Source organism: Rhamphochromis longiceps, linkage group LG19, assembly GCF_057381845.1.
Source record: "Rhamphochromis longiceps isolate RC_006_pf linkage group LG19, R_longiceps_female_GT1.1, whole genome shotgun sequence".
NCBI lineage: Eukaryota > Metazoa > Chordata > Actinopteri > Cichliformes > Cichlidae > Rhamphochromis > Rhamphochromis longiceps.
Window position 1 is genome coordinate 25,115,779 of NC_140575.1, and position 21,469 is coordinate 25,137,247.

The 21,469-nt window shown below is 38.6% G+C and overlaps 1 protein-coding gene across 2 annotated transcripts; it reads left to right on the top strand.

Annotated features, from left to right (window-relative positions):
- The first annotated feature begins 467 nt into the window (after nucleotides 1-467).
- ddhd1a (DDHD domain containing 1a) lies at nucleotides 468-20,647 on the top strand. 2 transcript variants are annotated; one of them, XM_085391168.1, is made up of 14 exons: nucleotides 468-1,700; nucleotides 2,952-3,128; nucleotides 6,683-6,784; nucleotides 9,759-9,887; nucleotides 10,900-11,047; nucleotides 13,160-13,269; nucleotides 13,391-13,497; nucleotides 13,584-13,846; nucleotides 14,686-14,761; nucleotides 14,993-15,142; nucleotides 15,903-15,967; nucleotides 16,068-16,240; nucleotides 16,915-17,112; nucleotides 18,008-20,647. In XM_085391168.1, the coding sequence occupies exons 1-14, from the start codon at nucleotides 1,055-1,057 to the stop codon at nucleotides 18,190-18,192; spliced, it is 2,529 nt and encodes an 842-aa protein (XP_085247294.1). In that variant the 5' UTR covers nucleotides 468-1,054; the 3' UTR covers nucleotides 18,193-20,647. The 2 variants fall into 2 exon arrangements, with proteins under 2 accessions (XP_085247294.1, XP_085247295.1); XM_085391169.1 differs by lacking the exon at nucleotides 6,683-6,784.
- Nucleotides 20,648-21,469: the final 822 nt, after the last annotated feature.

Here is a 21,469-nt window from a genome sequence, read left to right on the forward strand (position 1 = left end):
GGATCTTAAAATTAGGTGACCTGCTATGTCCTTTTCAGTCACCAGATCTCAAGTCATTTGAACACCTATATATGATTTTTTATTTTTTTTGCATTAATGTGTCATATGTGTCAGACTTTTAAAGGGCATTCAACACTGTCAACTGTTTCTATTAATATGTCCCTATAATAGTTAATTGTGTATAGAAATGTGTTTTGAAAGTGTAAACTTGCAGTTCCTTAAACAGTTCCTAAAGCGGTGATATTAGGAATCTCTTTAAAATGAACAAGTCTTTACTGTCATCTAGTGGGAATTAGAGCATTGTCACGATCATTGCAATAGACTCGTGCCCAACGGCTATTATAGGTTTCTATCTCCATCTAGTGCACGATAAGAACAATTCAGTTTTTAAACAGAGGGCGGAGTGACGTAATGTTCTCACAGTTTCTACGTGCGCGTTCATGGATCCCGTGACCTGCTGTCAAGCACACGCATGCTAGCGCACTACGCGAGATTTGTTTGTCAACGAATGAATCGGAAATTCCACAGTGACCCGGAACACTCAAAGTATAGTGACGGTAATATTTACTCTTGTCAAGCAGCGTTACAGCAAGTCGATAACAGGAAAGTGGTTTGACATGTTTTTATTTCACTTAAAGGGCAAGAAAACTCGTTTCTCGTTTTATCGCTGCAGATTCGCTAATACGCAATTCTCCGAGTTCTCCAGCCGGTATTAGCTTAGCCAGCTAGCAAGCTGGGCTAACAAGGTGATGTAGCGACCGCTGTGGTGCGCTCAGGAAATGTGATGGAAGTTGGTCTAGGCGTGTTTCTTTATGAAAGTTTCATTTTTGGACTAATATGAAGCCTGACGATAGCTGCCGCGGAGCAGTAACCGCTTTCTGAAGGTGCAGTGAGCACAGCGCTGAGGTCGGGTTTCTTGGATAGTTATGAGCAGCATCAACATTACAACCAAAATCCCTCAATTAAGCTATTTTTATACTAAAAGGTCAGCGCTGACACTACCGGCAACAAAGAGTGAGTTTTGAGAAGCGATGTGTTTTCGTGCTGTCACGAGATGAGTCTCGACGATGAAACACTGCAGGCTGGGATGTCCTCAGTCCAGTCGGGACTGGAAGGGCAGCTGCCGCTTTTACACGCCAGACATCACAGCGCTCAAGGCGGTCTGGTGTTGGATCTGAACTCCCAGGAAGACTACCTCAGCAGTAGCTCTCCTGAGTATGACAACTATGGGAATAACACCGGTCCTCTGTTCGAGAGAAGAAAGAGATCTAGATCCAACAGCTCCAGACATAGATTCAACGAGGTGGTCACGGAGCTCGGTCCGGAGGAAGTGCGGTGGTTTTACAAAGAGGACAAAAAAACTTGGAAGCCCTTTTTGGGCCACGATTCACTTAATATTGAGCTAATGTTTCGGAAACACTGCGAGCTGAACCCCGGTGCAGCATGCCCCCAGGCCAGTGGAAGAGAGGAGGAGAGCGGGTCTAGAGAGCTGGAGAGCACAGGGATGAACGGTGCAGTGCCAGCAGAAACGAGGACCAGCAGTGTGCACGGAGGCCGCGGGTCCTTGGACACATCCACCGTGTCCTCTGATGAGAGGGACGCTGAAAGCATTGAACTCAATGTAGAGTCAGTGTGTGTGCGAGGAGGACTCTATCAGGTTGATATAATACAGAGACAATGCTATCCTGTCTACTGGAAACGTAAGTATAATCACCCCAATGCAACCCAAATTAAATCACCTCTGCATCAGTCACATGTAAAGTAGCTCCTGGTAGAGAATAAGAAACACAACTTCTATTAGTCAAACCTCACGTAGATGTTATGAAAACTACAGAGATCTGCAATATATTAGCTTACAAAACACTTCACACTGTTCTGTAAAAGGTTCTAGTTTAAATGTTAAACCTGTAGCTGAGTATACATTTTCTGTAGACTTTTACTGTAGACTGCATAGTTGTCTTTTCTTTTTTTTTCTTTTTTTTTCTTGCAAGCTAAGTACTTCATCTGGCCTTTTTTTCTGGATGTCAGTGTATTGAGCTCAGCTGATCTGCATTAACTAATTCGTGGATATTTCCAGGAAAAGGCAGGGAACAAAGGAAGGCAGTTGCTATAGAGCTTCGGAAAACCTGACCTGAATGAATAGGGTTCATGGTTAACTGGGTCTTTTGAAGCTTAATTTCAAATGACATTTACAGAAGAGGTTATTTTCACAGTTGTTGATGCTGTGGATGCATTGAGACCCTCTCTGTACTCTTTCAGTGTGGTCTGACGGCTACGTTAACAGTTAAGAATGTGAAATAGATACTAAAGGAGGACGTTTGAATAGTCATCCAAAGCATATCAGTTCACAAGTGAGAGATTAGTTTACACAATGGAACATGTATAAAGGTCATTGATATACTATAAGATAGAAAACATCAGAATATTTAGAAAATAAAAAAATAAAAATCAAGGTTGTGTTAAATAGTTCTTAGCTTTAGTTTGGCATATTGCTGACAAGCCTAACAAACTTACTTGACTGAACTGTACCTACTGTCAGTCTATGTGTCTACATTAGCTTTAGAACACTTTGTCTTTAAATAGATATAGACAGACTTTGAACAGGCTCACTCTGTAGAGAGAGAGAAGTTCTCTTTCTAAGGCAGCCTAATTTAAGATCCTACACTCTTATTCACCACCAGAGAATTACTTAATGATGTCACTCAAGACTGTAATCAAACATGGCCTCTCTGCATTAACCACTGAGACTTTGCCCCCCAGGATTTGTCAGACTTGTTGAGTTACAACGAAAGGATTCAGTTTCCAGAAACCGACTTACTTTCATTTCTACTTGCTAAATAAAACAATATATTTATTCCTTGCCAAAAATTGAAATTTCATGATTCCCATCCATGCAGGAGCTATTTGTTTTGTTTTGGATTTGATACTAGATAATGGCTGTTGTCCTACAGAACAAGACCATATCCCAGTGATGAGAGGCCAGTGGTTTATCGATGGTACTTGGTTGCCATTAGATGAAGACGAAAGCGACCTCATCGAACGGGAGCACCTTAACCATTTCCGTGGGCAACACGTGCAGGATACCTTTGAGATGGATTTGGTTCCCAGGACCATTGATAGTAAAGATGGTGAGCTCTGGGGAAGGGCAAGGGCAGGACAGCCTTAACCTTGGTGCAGTAAATTCTGTAATATAAAGCGTTTAAAGACAAAAATGCGTTAAAGAACACAGCACTGAAGCATCCATTCTTATAACTAACACAATAAATGAACTTATTAACTAGATCATAGCTTAATCTGATGCTGATTGTTGCATTAGCCAGAATGTCTTTGAGTAATAACCTTCCAATGCATCTACTGATGACTGCGAATGCAAGTGAGAAGATTAAATGCTCTCATAGCCATTGCTGGTTATAAATTCCTTTAAAAAGTAAGTCAGTGAAAAACGCACCAAATCTGTGAAACAGTGAAACTAGAATAAAAGTAACCAGAGTCATAAATGAGCAATTTTGAGACAGCTCAAAATTGCTAGTGTAGATGCACGTTCAGTTGAAATGAATGAGGCAGGTGTGTCCATTCATGTGGGTGTAGGTTTTGTCATGTCACCCTTCTAGTATATAGCAGGTGCAACTCGTACGTTCTGGCTGGTCCTCCTCTGAGGGCTGGCTCAAGCGAAATGTAGCAGCATTTAGCTGTGAAAGGCAATAAGAAAGGGGTTCTTTGATTCAGCAGTCTCCTTTACGCAGCCAAATCTACAGGACCTTCACTGGTGATAAGTGTGTGGGTGTGTGATAAATAGAGCAAAAGCAGAGAGAAAAGCATGCAGCAGCTGATAAAGATGGTGGGAAAAGTTTAGTCTTTATTGTAAAAACAAGACTCACAATATCACCAAGGTAATCTGGGACTTGTGTACTACATTGCATACCTTGCTTCAATCTTAGTGACATTACATGTCACTATTTTTCTTCAATTTTTATTTAATCTCAAGACATATAAGAGAAAACGATATAAAGTCGCTCATGTTTGACACGCATTGTGTACACGGACGCTAAGAGATTTAGAAGTATATGGATGCAAGTGTATAAAGTCTTAGTGGAAAGAAGGCTCAAAGTCCAGTTATTTGCAAGGTGAGAGAAATAATGTACAAGGCCACACAAATTGGTTTTGTGACACTTGGCAGACTCTCCATTACTCAATGCGCAGATCATAAGACTTTAACTTGTCTAATGTACTATTGCAAGGGAGAATAACCTACTCACCCTTTGAAAGCCATACGTAAGATATATATGTTAATAAAACCTAAAGAACCATCATTTGCATGTGCATTCATGTAGTGCGTATCTTGGCAACGTTCAAGATCTGCATGGGAAAAAAAAAAGTATTTTCCTCTTATATTTGTAAAAGCATGAAGGGAAAGTGAATGGTAGCTCCTGATAATTCACCTTGTTTGAGTTCCTCCTTCAGGCAGCTTTTAAAGAAATATGTTTTATCTTGAAACTAATCATTTGAAGCCCTGACAACAATAAGGGCTAGCACCACGATCTATAAATGCGTCATTCAATAAGGCAGCAATCCCTGACAGTACTGCAGTAAATACATTCCCCAAGATATCGCTGTCTCCTTTACCTATTGCTACTATTTTTATTGTGTTCCCTAGCGTAGACTAAATGTTAGTGCAGCAGAAGACATGGTAGGCATACCAGTATGCTCTGCAGGTACATCGTCATCAGTGTGGTGCAAGTGCAAAATATGGGCTGATATACTGCTTCTGCTGGTTCTTCTTAAATAATAAACAAGGAAGAGTTAAATCTGATGTGTCACCCATGCGTGATATGGTGTATTTTATGAAGTGAAGATTCATTGTGATTTTTACTGTTATAGAAAATTAAACAATGGCGTCACCCCCTATTTCCTTTTTTTTAAATTTTTTTATTGTTATCGTTTGACACTTTCTTCAAGGAATGCCTGCTGTCATTTGAGTCTTAAGCTGACAGGAATCGCAGATGGTGATCACTGGTGTAAGCCAGTAGTAAAAACTATAGGGCGTGTCCAGTATGTCAGCCTTAAAAGACGTCAGGGAAAAAACAAAGCGTGCAGGCTGGACACTGTGTCATCTTTGAGCAATGCAGTGTGTGTCGTTTGACGTAGGCAAGCCTCATAAGTTAGTTTGTGTGCTGCATATTCTGCTACATTTTATTAAACACCAGAGTGTAGGAACACCATGGGATAATTGATGACTGATACATACTTAAAAGAAACAGAAAATTCACACTTAATAACATAGCGTACATTTGACAGATGTATGATACTGACTTGTGCTTAGGATACAAACAAAGAAGTCATTTGGCAGGAAGAGTCAGGTTTACAGTGTTTACATTCACAGCCTACTGTAACAAAGAGTTGGTAAAGGGATTTGTTTTATCTTATCCGCAAAGATAGTTTTATATTATATGATGCAGAACAGATGAAGGTTATCAGTTCACTGTGACCTGTTTGGACTGCTTCCTCTCATACTCGGTATCTCAATCATAAGGAACCACTTAGTTATGAATGGATCCATCAGTGCTGTAATACCCAAATGCACATTACTGGTAGCTTTTATAACAAAACCCTCCCATACACTCAGCAGTTCTGTCCTCCACAGCTTTTCACCTCTACCAGTATTTGCAAGTCTGATGTCTGTGTTGTCTTTGATTGAATGTTTTAGTGAGACATGTCTTGTGCACTTGCTGATTTGATTAACAAATTTGAGAAAGCCTACATGTTTGTGGAACTGATTTTGTCACGTAGCATTTTTCTTACTAATTAAAATACTAGCATAAATTTAGTAATAAAATCAATAGAGAAAAAATTACCCAGTCATGATAAAATATTATGAATAACCAAGTTTTAGTTTCTATCGAACAGTGGACATATGTGTGTGGTTTTACATGGCTGTTTTCACAAGCTGACACTCATTTATTGAAGGAGAAAATGAAATTAGATCAGTCATCCAATAAGATATGGCAGTAAATTATCCTCATTCTCACCACTTCTAAGCGCTTGCAATTAAACTAAAACACCTACTTATCTCTAACTAATTAAATCATATACAAAGCAATTAGATTATTCACAGTGGAAAGAAATACATCTTCTAATCTGTGCTCCAGGTAAGAGAGGCATTGGAGATAATCTCCCAGATACTTATTCAGAGCTCTTTGTAAAAATGTAGTCAGTAGGTTGGTTTCAGCATCACCTCCTCAAAATGGTTATAAATAGGAACATATGAATTATTCATTAAGTGAAATGGAAAAATAAGTACTGTTAATGCTGTTAGACATGAACTTATGTAGTACACGTAAACAAAAAGAAATAATGGGGATTTGTAGCCTGTATAGTCAGAGTCATGCCATGTGTAGATATTCTCTGTATTTCTTTGATAAGTGTAAAAATGTCGTCTATAGCACATGTCAAACAGTGCTGCATTTTCGGCCTGAAGGCTCACAATAAGTTCGCGTTGTATCAGGACATTTCCTATAGCCACCAGGTCGCTGCGGTAACCAGCGCAGACTCTTAGTCTGTCCTGGTTAAAGTGGTAACCTGACTGCAGCACTACTTGATAGAGCTACTTGTTCAAGAGTGATGACAGCAGTAGTCTGTGTGACACCAGGGTAATGGCCATTACTCACTCACTGTTGGTTGTTAGTTCTCTCCCACCTGCCCCCTTTCTACCTCCCTTTTCTGTTCAAATGGAGTGGATATCAGACGAGTACTAAACCTACATGTCACAAGCGCAAACGCTGCCAAGGTACTGTAAAATACAATTTTATTTTTTCTTCTCCCTAAAAAATCTGGTGTATTAGATCTAGCTTGTATCCCCTTCTTATAGCAGCTTGGTCTCTTTGAAACTTGAGTTTTCTTTCTTGTGTGGTTCAAACTTTTGAAATAATTTGACTATTTAAAAACTAGACCTAGGCTCAGTTAGCAGTTGTTTTAAAGGGAATTTAGGCTGCTTTCTGTGCTGCAGCCTTAACTGGGCCTAGTTGCTAGAACATCTTCCTTTGTGCATATACTTAAGAGTTTTGTGCTATAGTTGTTAGCATTGCTGCTTTTTGGGGAATCCTGCATATGTGTCTTTCATCTCCTTGCTGGAATAGTGAGTAGACAACAGGGTTCACTCAACTACCAGAGCAAGATCCCTAATGCCAGTAGACATGGAATAAATAAGCTAGTCTTCAAAAAAGCCTTTTGAAGGCTTCTGCTGTCTTAAAAAAAAAAACAAAAAACGAAAAAACTCCTTTCCTCTCCATTTCTTACTCACTCTTTCTTTGCTCTCTTTATCTCAGTCCTCTGGCAGTATGACTGTACCATTAATGAACCACCATCATAAGCTCCCACTTTAAGGGCCATGAACAAAGCTCTTTGTTGAGACCCAAGCACAATTGATGAGCCAAACAGAGAAGCCATTTATGAACAGTTACTATTATAACCCTTAACAGCTTCTTTCAAGTCCATCACTGTCCTAGTTCTGGATTTATTGAATAGAGAAGTCCTGGGGTCTGTGTCCTCATCTTCTAGTAAATCTGAAGCAGCCGATCTAAAGCCTAGCTGCTATATTACATGAAAATTGGATTGTCTTTGCTGCTCTGAGGTGGCCCTGGATGAAAGGAATCTGTTATTTTTGTCAAGACATAGTCAAGAAAAAAAGTTGAAACTTTTCGTCAGGAACAAATGTCACAGTCCCAGGCCAGTTTATTTCATTTTATTTCAATTTTGCCTTTTATTCTTATTCCCAATATTTATTTTTTACCTCTCTCCAGATTTGAGATTCTTGCATACATGAAGTTTCTTTCTTCAAGAGTTTCCCCAGTTCCTTCACTCCTTGCCCATCCCTGTATAACAAATACTCTCATCCTGTGTTTCTTGGTCATTCTTGACAGGCTGTTAGAGATCTAGCTCAGTGAGTTCTTTTTTTGGGTTGTCTGTCTGTCCCTGTGTACATTTTGATCCCCTCCTCTTTTACCTTCATTTCCTTACCTGCTGCCTTTCACTGTAAAACAGGAAGTGTTATTTTACAGCACTAAACATCAGTCAACAATTTTCACTCAAACTTTTGATATTAATAAAACCAGTAAAGTGGAGAAGTTAGGCATACTTCCTAGTTTTTTCCTGTTATTAAGTATCTCCTGTTTTACTGTGGATTTGGCTACAGATAAGTCTCAACAGTTTGAGTTGGCCTCAAACTAGTTTGTTTAGAACTGTGCAGCTCTTATAGCAAATGCCACCCTCCTTTTCACCTGTATGGTGTCTTCTGGGTACAGAGATATGAGGTAAGGAGTCTGTTTGAGATGAAACCAGCCTGGTTGGCAAAAGGCGCTCTTCTAAGAAGAACTGCTCGTTTCCCTTTCTTGTTGATTACTGTCAGTATTTGGTGATGCAATTTTAAAATGACCGGAAATATATGTGACAGAGAAAACTTTCTAAGAATTGCCTCAAATGGAAAGAATGTCACAACAAACTATTTTTTTATCTGCCAAATAAAAGTGACAACCTGTCACTTTGCCTGTTCTTTTCAACAAACGTTTCTTTTTTCAATCTCTACAAGTTATCCTCATTTCTTAGAGGCAGTCATTCAGCTTGGGACTGGTTACATTCAAAGTGAACAGGTCTTTAGTACAGTTTAATAAGGGCTTGTCATCACATTACCCATAAAGCAAACCTACCCACAGTGAAAGTATCCTGCCAAGCAACAGTAGACCAGTTTAACAGATGCATCAGCACATTTTAAATTCAGGTGTATTAGAGGGAGCTGGTAAATTCTCAAATTTATTGACAGATGTCTTATTTACTATTTATCTTTCCATTTTGTTAGGAATGTTTAATTAATAAAAATATGGAAATGATGCATAGTTGTGACACATGTTCATTTTTTTCAGTACTCTGTTATTAAGTAAAAACTGCATTTAAACTTTAAGAAATTAGATTCTCTGCGTAATAGTAATGCAGTTCCATTTTTTCCCCAGGGTTTGTGTGACCATATTAAAGAGTTTGAAACTAGAGAACACAATCTGGAAAATGGCATTTTTCCAAGTACTATACTTTTTTGTTCTTAAGGGTTTTAATTCCCAGTTTGGTTCCGAGCAATGTGAAGAAATGTGACCTTCAGCTGCTGTACAATAGTGTGTGAACCAGACAATAGACTGTGCACTGGACCAGTGCATGAGTTTTCCACCAGTCTTGTTCAAATTAATTTGATTGCACAATGCACTTAAAGGACAGAGACATAAATAACTGTTGAGTGAACCAGTCTCACCTATTGCTCTTAGCTTCTGTAGCAAATGGTGCCTGCTCTCTAGTCTACCTCTGCTCTTACTTGCTCTAGTCACTGCATTACACTTTGAATTGAGAACCAGGAGGAAAAAAAATAACAGTAAGAGAACTAAATGTAGATATCAGTACCAAATATATCTACAGCTGATGATGCACAAGGAGGGCAACAAGCCAGAGCTGAAATCTGCAAACATAATTTGTGTTGGTTTGATGTGTTTTTCTGTCTGCAGATCAATGCTCTGTGCTGCATTTCATCAAGCCGTTAGACTAGTTTGTTCCTACTTTTGCTAATTTGCACCACATTCCTAATTACTGCTTTGTAAATTTGATTTATTTTGATTTTTCCTGTTACCTAAGTTTTCCTTCTATCCCCCCCAAGACCAATCTCCTTGTGTCCTGTCTTTCCTCTAACTGTTCATGTACTCACTCCTCTCTCTCACTGCCCCCTGCAGCCATCCATAGTCTAAAGCTGAGTCGATCACATGTGGATTGGCACAGCGTGGACGAGATCTACCTCTACAGTGATGCCACAACTTCCAAAATTGCAAGAACAGTCACCCAGAAACTGGGCTTCTCCAAAGGTCTGTAACCACTTAAGGTTTCCTTTATTTATTTACTAGCATTTCTGATGAAAGCACGGTACAGAAACGCATCATATCTGCTTAAATGATTTCAAACTACAATTACTAGCATCCCTTGACTTTACATGCATGTGTTCTACTGTGTAGTATTCAGCCGACACCAGCTTGCTAACACATTGTTATGGTAAGCATATCTGCTAAAGGTTAGCATGAAGTAACTGACTCAAGCCTTACAGATTTCGACATGCACACTTGCATAGGTGGAGAAAAATTTTATTTCAATAAAGTTTATCCTCTTTGCTAAGGATATGCCTATAAAATGTGTGAAGCCAAGTGTTTAGTCAGAAAATCGAATTGATTTCCTATTTCGTGAGCTTGAACAAGCGTCCAGTGCACACAACGACCTGTATATTAATGCATTTGTAGTTTGCATCAGGTATTTAAACGCAGTGTCCTAACTGGATTAGCCCAGGAGGTCACTCTGTGTCCATCTGCCAAGTGCTTAAAGGGCCCATGTGCTACTGAAAAGATAACAAAAAGCAATTGATGTTTGATCCGGATGGATGACTCTATTCTGATCTACAGTCTTCAAGCCCTACAGCACATTAATCTCTCCTGCTTTCAGGTTATTGGACAAAATGGACCTGGTTATTTCAATTTTACCTGAGATGTTCATTTAGTGCTAACCAGGCAGCAGTCCAGTAGATTCTATTACCCTGCTGTGTAACACATGACTAGACTAGATTATAGATTCTAAATAAGGTGACACACTTGGCCCCATTGACACATTGGCAGCCACAATCACAGCAGGGTTCCCAGGTTTCACCTACTGGCCTCTTTGGACTCCATCACTGCAGCTTTTTATAGCTTTCTGGTGAACATAGTTGTAATGTGTTTTTAAATACATAAATTCTACAGAAAACACTAAGTTTAAATAGCTGGGTTTTTTTTTTCTTTTTAAAGCTTCCTTTTGTAAAATGAAACTCCAACCCCGTCCTTACTTGTCTTTTAGCCTCAAGCAGCGGTACGCGGCTCCATCGGGGTTATGTTGAGGAGGCCTCACCCGAGGACAGACCGCCTCAGACTACGCACATTGTCTTTGTGGTTCATGGCATTGGACAGAAGATGGACCAGGGGCGCATTATTAAAAACACTGGAATGTGAGTTGATACCTGTATGTTTGTTCTTTTTATGATAGCAGTACTTTCAATTTCATTCCAATGGAATCCGGAATAAAATTAAAACCTAGTATAGATGAAGTCAAAGGCAATGTAAGAAAAGTCTTCCTGGGACATACTGTGGTGTAATGTTGGAACTGTCACAGTTCATGTTCTCTCTGCTAAAAACAAACAGTCTCACTTCTTGTTCCTCTTTTGTAGATTCATAGTTTCTCTGTGTGTTAACGTTTCTGTGCTCCTAACTAAGCTTACATCATTTTGTTGTGGTTTTTTTGCAATGTGATATGATGGATTTGACATAAACCTGACACATACCTGTCTGTCTTCTTTTGTTGCCAATTATGTAGCTAGTGCATTTCTGAAGTGTCAGAGTGCATAACTGAAGCACTGCTCATACAACAGTATCCACTAAATCATTCAGTTTTCCCCCCTCCACTCCTGCAGACTCTGTTTTCTTCTCCTGCCTGATTTTCTCTACCCATCTTTCTCACTCTTGGTCTGCTCATGCCGTTCTGTTAATTTACACTTGCGTTGTTAATGTGTGATCACACAGTGTACCAAACCTTAAAAATAACACACATAGACACAACAGAACAGGGAAATGCAGTTCTATAAAAGTAAGTAAAGAAAAATGACAGGATTCATGTTGCAGAATAAAACCAGCTGTTTCCAGGACTGGAAACATAGGCAAAAATGTGGTTACAGTTTTTGCCCATGTTTCCAGTCCTAATCAGTTCCTAATCAAGTCGTGCCATTCTGTCTCAGTGTTTTATATACTTATTGGTTATATAACCTTCATCTGTCCAGATTTCATGCCAGTGGGAAGATGTATCTCTTTTATTTGGATCTTCTATAGAGCACTCGACACATAAAAACAAAACAGTCAGCTTGATGCTGTGTTGATACTTTACTTGAATAAACCTACTGAGTTTCTTTTGTCTTTCAAAAGTTACATCTGGTTATGAGGAACTTAGAAAATTGTAAATTATGTAGAGCTTAAAATGACAGTGCACAATAGACACTTCTGTCTATAGAAATCTGATAAAGTAAGTTATCACAGCATCAATTTCTCTTTTAAACTCACTGGAGTTCAGCTGTGTATACAGTATTGATCATATGTTGCTTAAGCTAGATGCAGTCCTTTCATATGTCTGTTTTTATCTAAAGGAATAACTGAAATAGCCTTGGACCATAGGTGTGGAAGCTTTAATTACACTTGTGCAGAACTGTCACTGTGTCACAAACTAAGGAGTTAAAGCAGATAAAGTACACAGTCAAGCTGCAATGTAAATGTTTACTGTAAACATATTGTAAACATTTCTTCTATCTTCATGTAGATTATAGCGCACACTCTTTCTCAGCCAAGAGAAACAATCATCCTGAAAACCTGATGTATTTGTTTGATTTTTGGTTGCTTCTTTTTACCTGAAGTAATATTAGGTATTTGTCTTTTCAGTCTCTTACATGTATGTTGATGAAGCAAATTGTGGTGAGATGTTCCAGTTACAATGTCCTAAAACAAAATCAGACAGTGTAAACCTGCTAATCCTCAAATGCCAAACCTGACTGTCTTCATTAAAGCCAATCTAAAAGCAAGGAAAACCTTACAAAACTTGGGAAAGCTGTAAAGCAGCACTCAGACCTTTGAGCATTTCCCCTGCACTGAAAGTCCTGTCAAAACCTGCATTAGGTGCTCTTTTCACAGTGCAGTCATTTAAAAGCCTCTCCCAACCTCCATTTATCCATGTCAACAACTGCCTCACCCCTCTCTCTTTGTGTATTTAGTGTATCCTGCAAGCTAATGGTGTCCCATATAGGGCTAATAGCAGTGTAGCCTTTGTATGCATGCTGCACAAGGGAAGCAGCTGCATCAGTAAAATGGGCATCATTCTTTTCTGTCTGACAGTCGTATGACTAAGACTATATAGATTTAGACTTCGAATCTGTCGTTATAATAAACTGCTCCTGAGACAAAGTGACAATGACATGGTTACTAAACAGCATATTCCCAAATGCACTCTTAAGTCCTTCAGTTGTATATCTGCAATATTGTTGTTAAATACATTATATGCTGTTTTGTTATTGTATGTTTAGGCTGCGGGAAGGTGTGAGGAAGATGGAGGAGAAACACTTCTCAGAGCACAATGAGGAACATGTGGAGTTCCTGCCTGTCGAGTGGCGCTCCAAACTCACACTGGACGGAGGTGTGCATGCATGTTGTTGTCTTTTGTGGAAGAAATACATTTTTGATGACTGCATATATGAACAATAGTCTGTTGTCGTTAGCTCTTTTTTTTGTGCTCAGATGTGGGTATGTTTCTGCAGATACGGTAGACTCGATCACACCAGACAAAGTGAGAGGACTGAGAGACCTTCTCAACAGCAGTGCCATGGATATCATGTATTACAACAGCCCTCTTTACCGGGATGAAGTAAGAGTCATACAGATTCAGTAATTAGAGTCCCTGGTGCTCTCTCTTCGTCTCTTCTCATTATTTCACATTCTCTCCCTCTCCAGATTACCAAGGGTCTAACAGAGGAGCTGAACAAGCTCTACTCACTTTTCTGTTCACGGAACCCTGATTTCGAGAAAAAGGGTGGCAAAGTGTCTATCGTGTCTCACTCTCTTGGCTGTGTCATCGCGTATGACATCATTACTGGCTGGGATCCCGTGCGGTTTTGTTTGCAGGAGCATCGCGTTGTGGAGGAGGACCTAGACCTTCGCTGGATGTCCTATGAAGAGAGGCACCTTTTAGAGCAGCAGAGGCAAACAAGGAACAGGTAGAGCTTTCCTTTGTAGGTTAATGACACCCTGCGCTGTATGTATAGTTGTGTTCAGTTCAGTTGTGTCTGTTTGGATCCTAAAAGATATGAGTTTAAAGCGGTTAATGTCAAGGAGCCTTGAGAATTGAGTTTTGATACTTTAATGGCAACCCCCTCCCCAATTCAGCTTTGTAGTCGAATTAGATAGGTTAAATTTAACATGTTTATTAAAATATTTTTAAAAAATAGCCACTCATACTGAATTTTAATGAAAAGCTCATAATTAAATGTTTATTTTGCCTCCAAAAATCTGATTAATTGAACTTTACTTTACTCCGAATGTTTCCCTTAATCATCTATGCCATAACATCAGTGGCTCAGTGTTACTGTCACTCAGTTTATATCCTTAAATTTAACATCAAGCCTAATATTTTTGTGTGTGTGCGTGTGTTGGGTGAGCAGTTATATATTTATTTAAAATAAATACGCCATGTGCTGCATGCTGCTCTTCTCGTGCCCTATTTTAAAGTTTTATTTTTACTTGTTTGTTTTTAGTGTGTGTGTGTGTGTGTGTGTGTGTGTGTGTGTGGGCTGCAGAGTAATACATCAGCTGGCCATTGCCCATCACGCTGTGTGCACAGTGCCATTATTGTGTGCACCATTAACTTTGTAAGACAAGAAAATGCTGTAATAAGGTTTATTGATCTGACTGAAAAGGGGACTTTTTGATGACTGGCCTCTTTTGTTAATAGGGCAATGGGTATCAATATTGAAAGAGATTTTCACGCTGGAGTTTAGAAGTTTCAAATTTCTTTATAAGGTGTAGTTTGGGCTTCTTTACTTGCTTCTTGTTGCAGGTTACAAGAGCTGGAAAATCAACTCGCCACACTTGAGGCCTCTAAACCCTCAGCCCCCCCAGCCCTGAAATTTAAGGTACTATATTGCTTTGTAAAATATCACTACTGTAATGTGTAAGAATCTTTGACAAACTTTTAGGTGTTAAACTAATATGTTCTGTACTCCTAAAATAAATGAATATATGTCCATATAGGAAATAAAACGGAAATTAAATGTGGCATTTACACAACAAATAAATCCTGTCTGTATAAATACGAAAGACTTCTACATTTACAGTAAATAATCTTGGCACCTTTCATTTCTCAGGTAGAGAATTTCTTCTGCATGGGTTCTCCTCTGGCAGTATTTTTGGCACTAAGAGGAATCCGCCCTGGTACCAGTGTTCACCAAGACCACATCTTGCCCACTTCAATCTGTAGCAGGCTCTTCAATGTCTTCCATCCCACAGACCCTGTGGTCAGTACCCTTACTGTACCCATCACTGTCTTGTCCTTTATAGATGAGCAGGAAAGGAAATCGAGAACCGGTTCCCAGTAGTTCAGTTCTTTGGAATTATCGGTCTGCTTACCTATCGCGTCGGCTTATCAGTTCCATTTACACTACAAACAGCTGATTTCAGTTCGTGTGTCTGAGGAGGAAATTAGTGGCGCAGTTTACAGCATGGATATGGACGATACTTTAATTTTTATTTACATTCAGAGCAAAAACAACGGCATTTTGCTGCTAACAGCACTTTGGGTCTTTGCAAGCATCTGCACAGACAGCATGCTAATGCTAAGCTAGCCAAAATCCCAGAGTGATGATAAAGCTTTTTTTTTATAGCAGGTGCATTTTTCCCCTTCCGATTAATCTGAATTGGCCTCCATTTGCTGTATTAATTATTAAAGTGAATATATTAGCTGATGAAATTGTTACATTTCAAGTTGATCAATCTCCATACAGTCCTACAGCAGTCCATCTTGACACTTTGGCTGCTCTGTGTCTGGGAAAGTGCACTTAAAGGATAAAAGTTAGCTGTGAGAGCAAACTTAAACTCTGCTGGTGAGCACACGTTTTTTCTGAATGCACATGAAATGTGGTGGATGTAATGTAACTGCTTAAGTCAAGATTTAGTTTTGTCTGCATGAATTTAGAGCGCGCTTTGTTCTGAAGAGTTTAGGTTTTTTGTTTTTTCCACTGTGCAATGTCAATAACTCCTGTTTTACTGCCTTTTTAGGCCTACAGATTGGAGCCACTCATCTTGAAACATTATAGCAACATTGCACCTGTTCAGATACACTGGTAACAATCTGAATTTTATCACCCTGCTATTCCTTGAATGGACTCTTAATATTTTATAAGTAATTATTCTCTGACTATTTGTGGTCTGTGTATTCATCAGGTGTAGCGCCACTAACCCCACAACTTATGATGAGATCAGGCCTACTTTTCTCAACCCTGTTAAAGATCCCACGTCGGATACAGAAAGCATCCCCAGCCCCAGTACATCACCTGTCCTACCCCGGAGGCACTATGGGGAGTCAATCACTAATTTGGGCAAGGCCAGCATATTGGGTAAGTCCAACACAAACTGAGCACATGTGTTTATGTTATTACAAGTGTTTATTATCCAGCATCAGTTATACACTTTGAAAGAATTTAAAAATAGTCTGTAAGGAAGTTTAGAGTAATGACTGTTCAAGATCAAAGTGTCTGTGGTTGTTCACTACTTCAGGATAAGATTAGATGAACCTGAAGGAACAGACTACTGTGGTAAAAGGTAATTGATGTGTTAGTCTGAAAAAATGCTTAAGTGAGTTTTCGCTGTTGAATTAATAGCCATGTGAATGCGAGGATCCAAGGATTTCCAGCTGAACTTTGCATTGTACTGAGATAATTTTATACACTTCACTCGTCTATGTTCGTAATACTGTCGCTGATCAGTGCAGGTTGTTGACTGTTCTTTTAATTTCTGATGACAACTATGTGCTCAGAATGAGAGCTGGGAAAAAAATCCCTGTGCTATTTGTACTTTGTAATTAATGAATCTATTTTATCCTAAGAGGTCGTTGTATGTAGGTAAGATGAGATTTTTTTTTTTTTTTTTTTAAATCACAGTTTTAGCTCCACAGTGCCATCAAGTGGAAATGAGAGGAATATGCTCCTTTTATAATAATGAATGCATTTATACTTTGAAATCATAATATAGACACTTTACCTTTATCTACTGTCTTATTCCGACACTACAGGAGCAGCAAGCATAGGAAAGGGCATTGGAGGAATCCTCTTCTCACGTTTTTCCCGCTCCAACAGCCAGCCTTCAGTGACTCTGGGACTTGAGGGTGGAGCAAGTGTTGAAGAAGAGGAGCAAAAGCGCACAGAAAGTCAGTCAGCATACGGCCTCTCTATGTTGACTCGACCCACCTCACCCACTGCTGACACATCCTGTAAGTTCACTTATCCCTCGAGTAATGTTTATATTCTTTTTTTTTTTTTTTTTTGGTTTGTAAATAAGGCAAAAAAGTATATCATCCACATCCATCTGTTAACTTTCTTATTAAGTATTTTGTTTTTGAAATGGCACTGAGGTTCACTGTACTCAAGATTAGATTAAATCTAATTAAATTAGATTTAAAGATAAATAAATAATGCAGTAACATAGTTATAGTATAGTGTAGTAATATAGTAATGTTTTTTGTTTTTATTTAAAAGAAAAGGATGTTTGTAGCCTCCAGAGAAAGTGACAAATGGCCTACACCTGCATTCTTTCTCATAGCCAGCAGGGGGCGACTGCTCTTTGCATAAAGAAGGAGGATAGAGTAGATGTCTATGAAAATAAACCTACTGTTCTCTTGATTCGTGATATTAATGAGTTTAGTCTAAAAATATGAAAATGTGAAAAAATACATAAATAAAAATGATGTCTTCAGGGTCATGGTAGTTCTTTTTAGAACTGAAGAAGCTTCGCGGATGAGAGGTGATATGTCTTTTAAGAAATGTAATGAAGTCCAGTCACTTTCTTTCCAAGCTCCTTAGACTAAATAAAAATGATTTTTTATTTGTAGTAAGTGAAGTTAACGGATACTGGATAAAGCAGAGTAATCTAGGGCATGTCTGCTGTGTGATGAACAAGGCACTACTATCAGCATGATGTGCCCTTGGTTTCCAGGCAGATTCACACTTTCACTCACTACGTGCTCGGTCGACTAGATGTCAGTGTGGCTATGGACATCTTTTATGTGCAGGCTATTGATGTCATGTGGTGTCTGTTTTTAATCATGTATTATTATGCATTTGTCTTGATACTTCCTGTTTTTACTCATTTGTTTTTCTGTCTTGCAGTGGAGCTTGAGCGTCGCATTGACTTTGAGCTCAGAGAGGGTCTGGTTGAGAGCCGCTACTGGTCAGCAGTGACCTCACACACAAGCTACTGGTGCTCACATGACATAGCTCTCTTCTTGTTGACCTTCATATATAAACAGAAGGCGACACCCTCTAACCCAGCAGATACCCCGGATCCAGAGTGAGGCAGCATGCTTTTTAAAACGGAACACAACACTGAAAGAGTGAAAGCATCTCTTGTGACACATAAAGTGACTTTGTTCATTACTTTTTCTTGCTTACAAACTTAAATACGCTAAGAAAATCCTGTCTTTGTTTGGCTCCCGATCAAGCACTTTTAATACTTGGGAATCATTACTTACAGACTCAGAACTTTCTTCCAAACTTTTCATCTTTTTTGTTTGTTTTTTACGTTCTGCACAATTGCTTACCCTGATGGTGGATCCGGTGGACCAGGAACTCTTATTTAGGAACAAAAGCACTGATGCATAGGTGATTGTTGCACCCAGAGGAAGAGACTTCTAACTTCATTCCCAGTGTGAATTTCGACAGCTGAACTGTGTCTATCATGTCCATCGATTTCATGTAAAACAATACCTAAGTCAATTTGCTCAGCTACAGACTCTGTCTGAAACTTTGGGGCACATTTGACTAAGCCTCAGTCACTAAGGTGTCAAGTTATGTCTGATATTTTTGTTTGTTTGTTTTTCTCTGTTACACAAATGCGCGCACACACACAAACATAAAGAAAAGAACATTTTTGGCAAAGTTCTCTTCTTCAAGTTGAATATTTAGCTACTGCATGCTAAGAAACCCATGGGAGCAAACAAAGGCAATGTGTAATATATAATATTTCTTTACTTTCCCACATAAAAGACACATAATGCATTATAATTAAATCATATTATTTTGGCAAATTATTATAATAATTATTATTTTGGTACTTTTTTCCCCTCTATTTTTTTAAATTTTCAATTGAGTCTTGAAATAGAGTGCACCAAATAAAGCCCAAGTAAAACACTAGTTTTATACTGCACAAATAGAGTATAACATTTTCCTTTGTGTTTAATCGTCACTGATAAATAGTGCAGTACCAAGGGGGCAGATGTGTCTTACAAACACAGTGACTAAATTGTATTTACTTATTTTCTTACAGTGTAGAGATCTAAACCATAGTCTAAAATCTAAATCTTACATACTCACTCGAAACAATATCACTATTTCCTCCTAAATACAAGCTTCTATTTTAGGGATAACTTATGGAGATGATTTTTGCCCGCGTGGCTTTGTATTGATGAATCATTGGTACTAGATGTATTTTTTCTTAAAACAAATACAGAAATATTTTTTCCTAGTAACTTTCGGACACTTTGGGGATCTTAAACTGGATGTTACCTCAGAAAAAAAAAAAAGGGATTTGAGCTTGTGGCCAAATAACTTGTATGTGTCACCTTTTATTAGATGCCCTGCTCAATTAATGCTAAGGCAAAATTGTGGTTGGCCTGGAGTTAAAAAAGTAGAGTAGATTATTTAATTTTTAAACGTTACCTTCATTATAAAAACAAATGTCTTGTTTGCCTTTTTTTGTCCACAGTTCACACTTTGCTAGCTTGATCGTTTACTTACAAATTCAGTTGAAATAGAAAAGAAAGATGACAAATGATGGAAAATCATAAAATTTTATATATAAAAATATAATAGTAGTACTGATGGGGGTTATTGTAGCTATAATTCCAAGTACTGATTCAGCACAAGTTAGTGCTTACTCACTTTGCATGGTGTCAAATTAATAGTAAATGGATTGTTGGGACAAGAATAATGCTGCGTGCCAACACACATCCAAGAAACTTTATTCTGACTAAAAACGTGTGATTGCTTTTGGCTTTTCTAATGAATAGATTTTATTTGCTGTAGATTATGAAATGAAACTGTCCTCGTAAATATTTATGTGACAGACGAGCCTTTCTGTCATTGTCAACTTTAACTTGTGTTCTGCTTATTGTAATGTAGTAATCAGCTGTTTTTGAATTTGTTATGGTGCAAGCTGCAGCTTTACTGTGCCACACAAGGGCTGTCGCTGACTGTCGTTTCTTTAACTTCTGTGTTATGTGTACAAAGGCCTACTGACTTAAACCAGGCTGCCTTGTGGAGATCACCTGATAGGTAACCAGGAAGTAGTGCAGAAGCTGGGTCTAATAAGGGAGGGGGGTAGTTAAGTGTTACTGTATTTGATCTGGTGGCTCTTGAACATTCATGGGCTATAAATTGCACAGAAACTATTTTAACACAGCCCGTTTTTGACTTTTTATTTATTCTTTACTTCCCGTCTGTTACGGTGCATAAAACAATCTGGATATGTATTTCAAATACACAGTGCTGTTCTTACTTTGCATTCATTGAGTCAAACATTGTGAGTTTCAACACAGCAAATACGTAGTTGTAACAATAACATTGTTTCTAAAACTTGTGTGAAAATTTGCACATTTTCATATTTAGGCTTATTTTCAAATGTGTCACAGGCAAGAAACTGGAGCGCATTAAAGATAATTTTGGTAAAATATGCTGTAAGTTTCACTGTATGAGATTTTGATGTACAACATTTTGAATGACAACAATACATTTTTTTTTTTTTTTTTTTTTGTCTTGTCAAAGATACCACAAGTATCAGGGAAATGTCTGCTTGTACATTTTTTTTGTAGGTTCAACACTCTTGTCAATACCAGATTAAAGCCATAATTAAACAGTTTAGCACAGGTGTCCACAGACTAAAGACCTTTATAAATGGCTTTTGGGGAAATGGATGTACATTAAACTGTGGGTGTGTTGAATGAAATGGGATGATGAGGGATATGGTGATCTGGAGAAATGTCCCAGGAGCTGTGCAATAACTCATGCCTGTATTGGATTCTAACTGCCATCCAAAACACTGTATAAATGTCCTTTTTATAAAGTATTCCAATTTGGATGTAATCAGTACTTCATTAACTGTCTTTTTTTGTCTGTCTCTTTTTAACTGTCTTTTGCTTTCATTTCTCATTTCCAGACTGAGGACAAAAGAAGCGTTTGTTCATCTGAAACTCAGACCAGATTCTTTCCGAGGCGCCCCCTGAAGTGAACAACAAAGCCGACTTATAGATTGTGAATAGCCTGCATTGTATTAAAGCTGTTGTGGCTTCCACTGGGGGCGAGTTTAATGCAGTTTAGCAACATCTGCAAAGGCGAGGCTCACAGATGGGACCAGTTAGAGGTGACTCACAAAAGGCCCTGTTGTTCTGTGTTTGACCACAAGAGGTCAGTCATTGGTCATCTAATGATAATACTCAAAAAAAACAGGACCACAGTGACCAGCTGTCCAGTGTCCTTCCTCTTAAGTCATTTCCATCTATTGCTCTTACCTAGTTGAGCTATTTTTGGCAGTATTAATATGCTTAAATATATTCATGACTGCTCTGTTGTGTTCAC

Coding starts and splice junctions, on each gene's coding strand:
- ddhd1a (XM_085391168.1), top strand. CDS start 1,055: ATGAGTCTCGACGATGAAACACTGCAGGCTGGGATGTCCTCAGTCCAG. Junction 13,847..14,685: donor CAGAGGCAAACAAGGAACAG/GTAGAGCTTTCC, acceptor TTCTTGTTGCAG/GTTACAAGAGCTGGAAAATC. Junction 16,241..16,914: donor GGGCAAGGCCAGCATATTGG/GTAAGTCCAACA, acceptor CCGACACTACAG/GAGCAGCAAGCATAGGAAAG.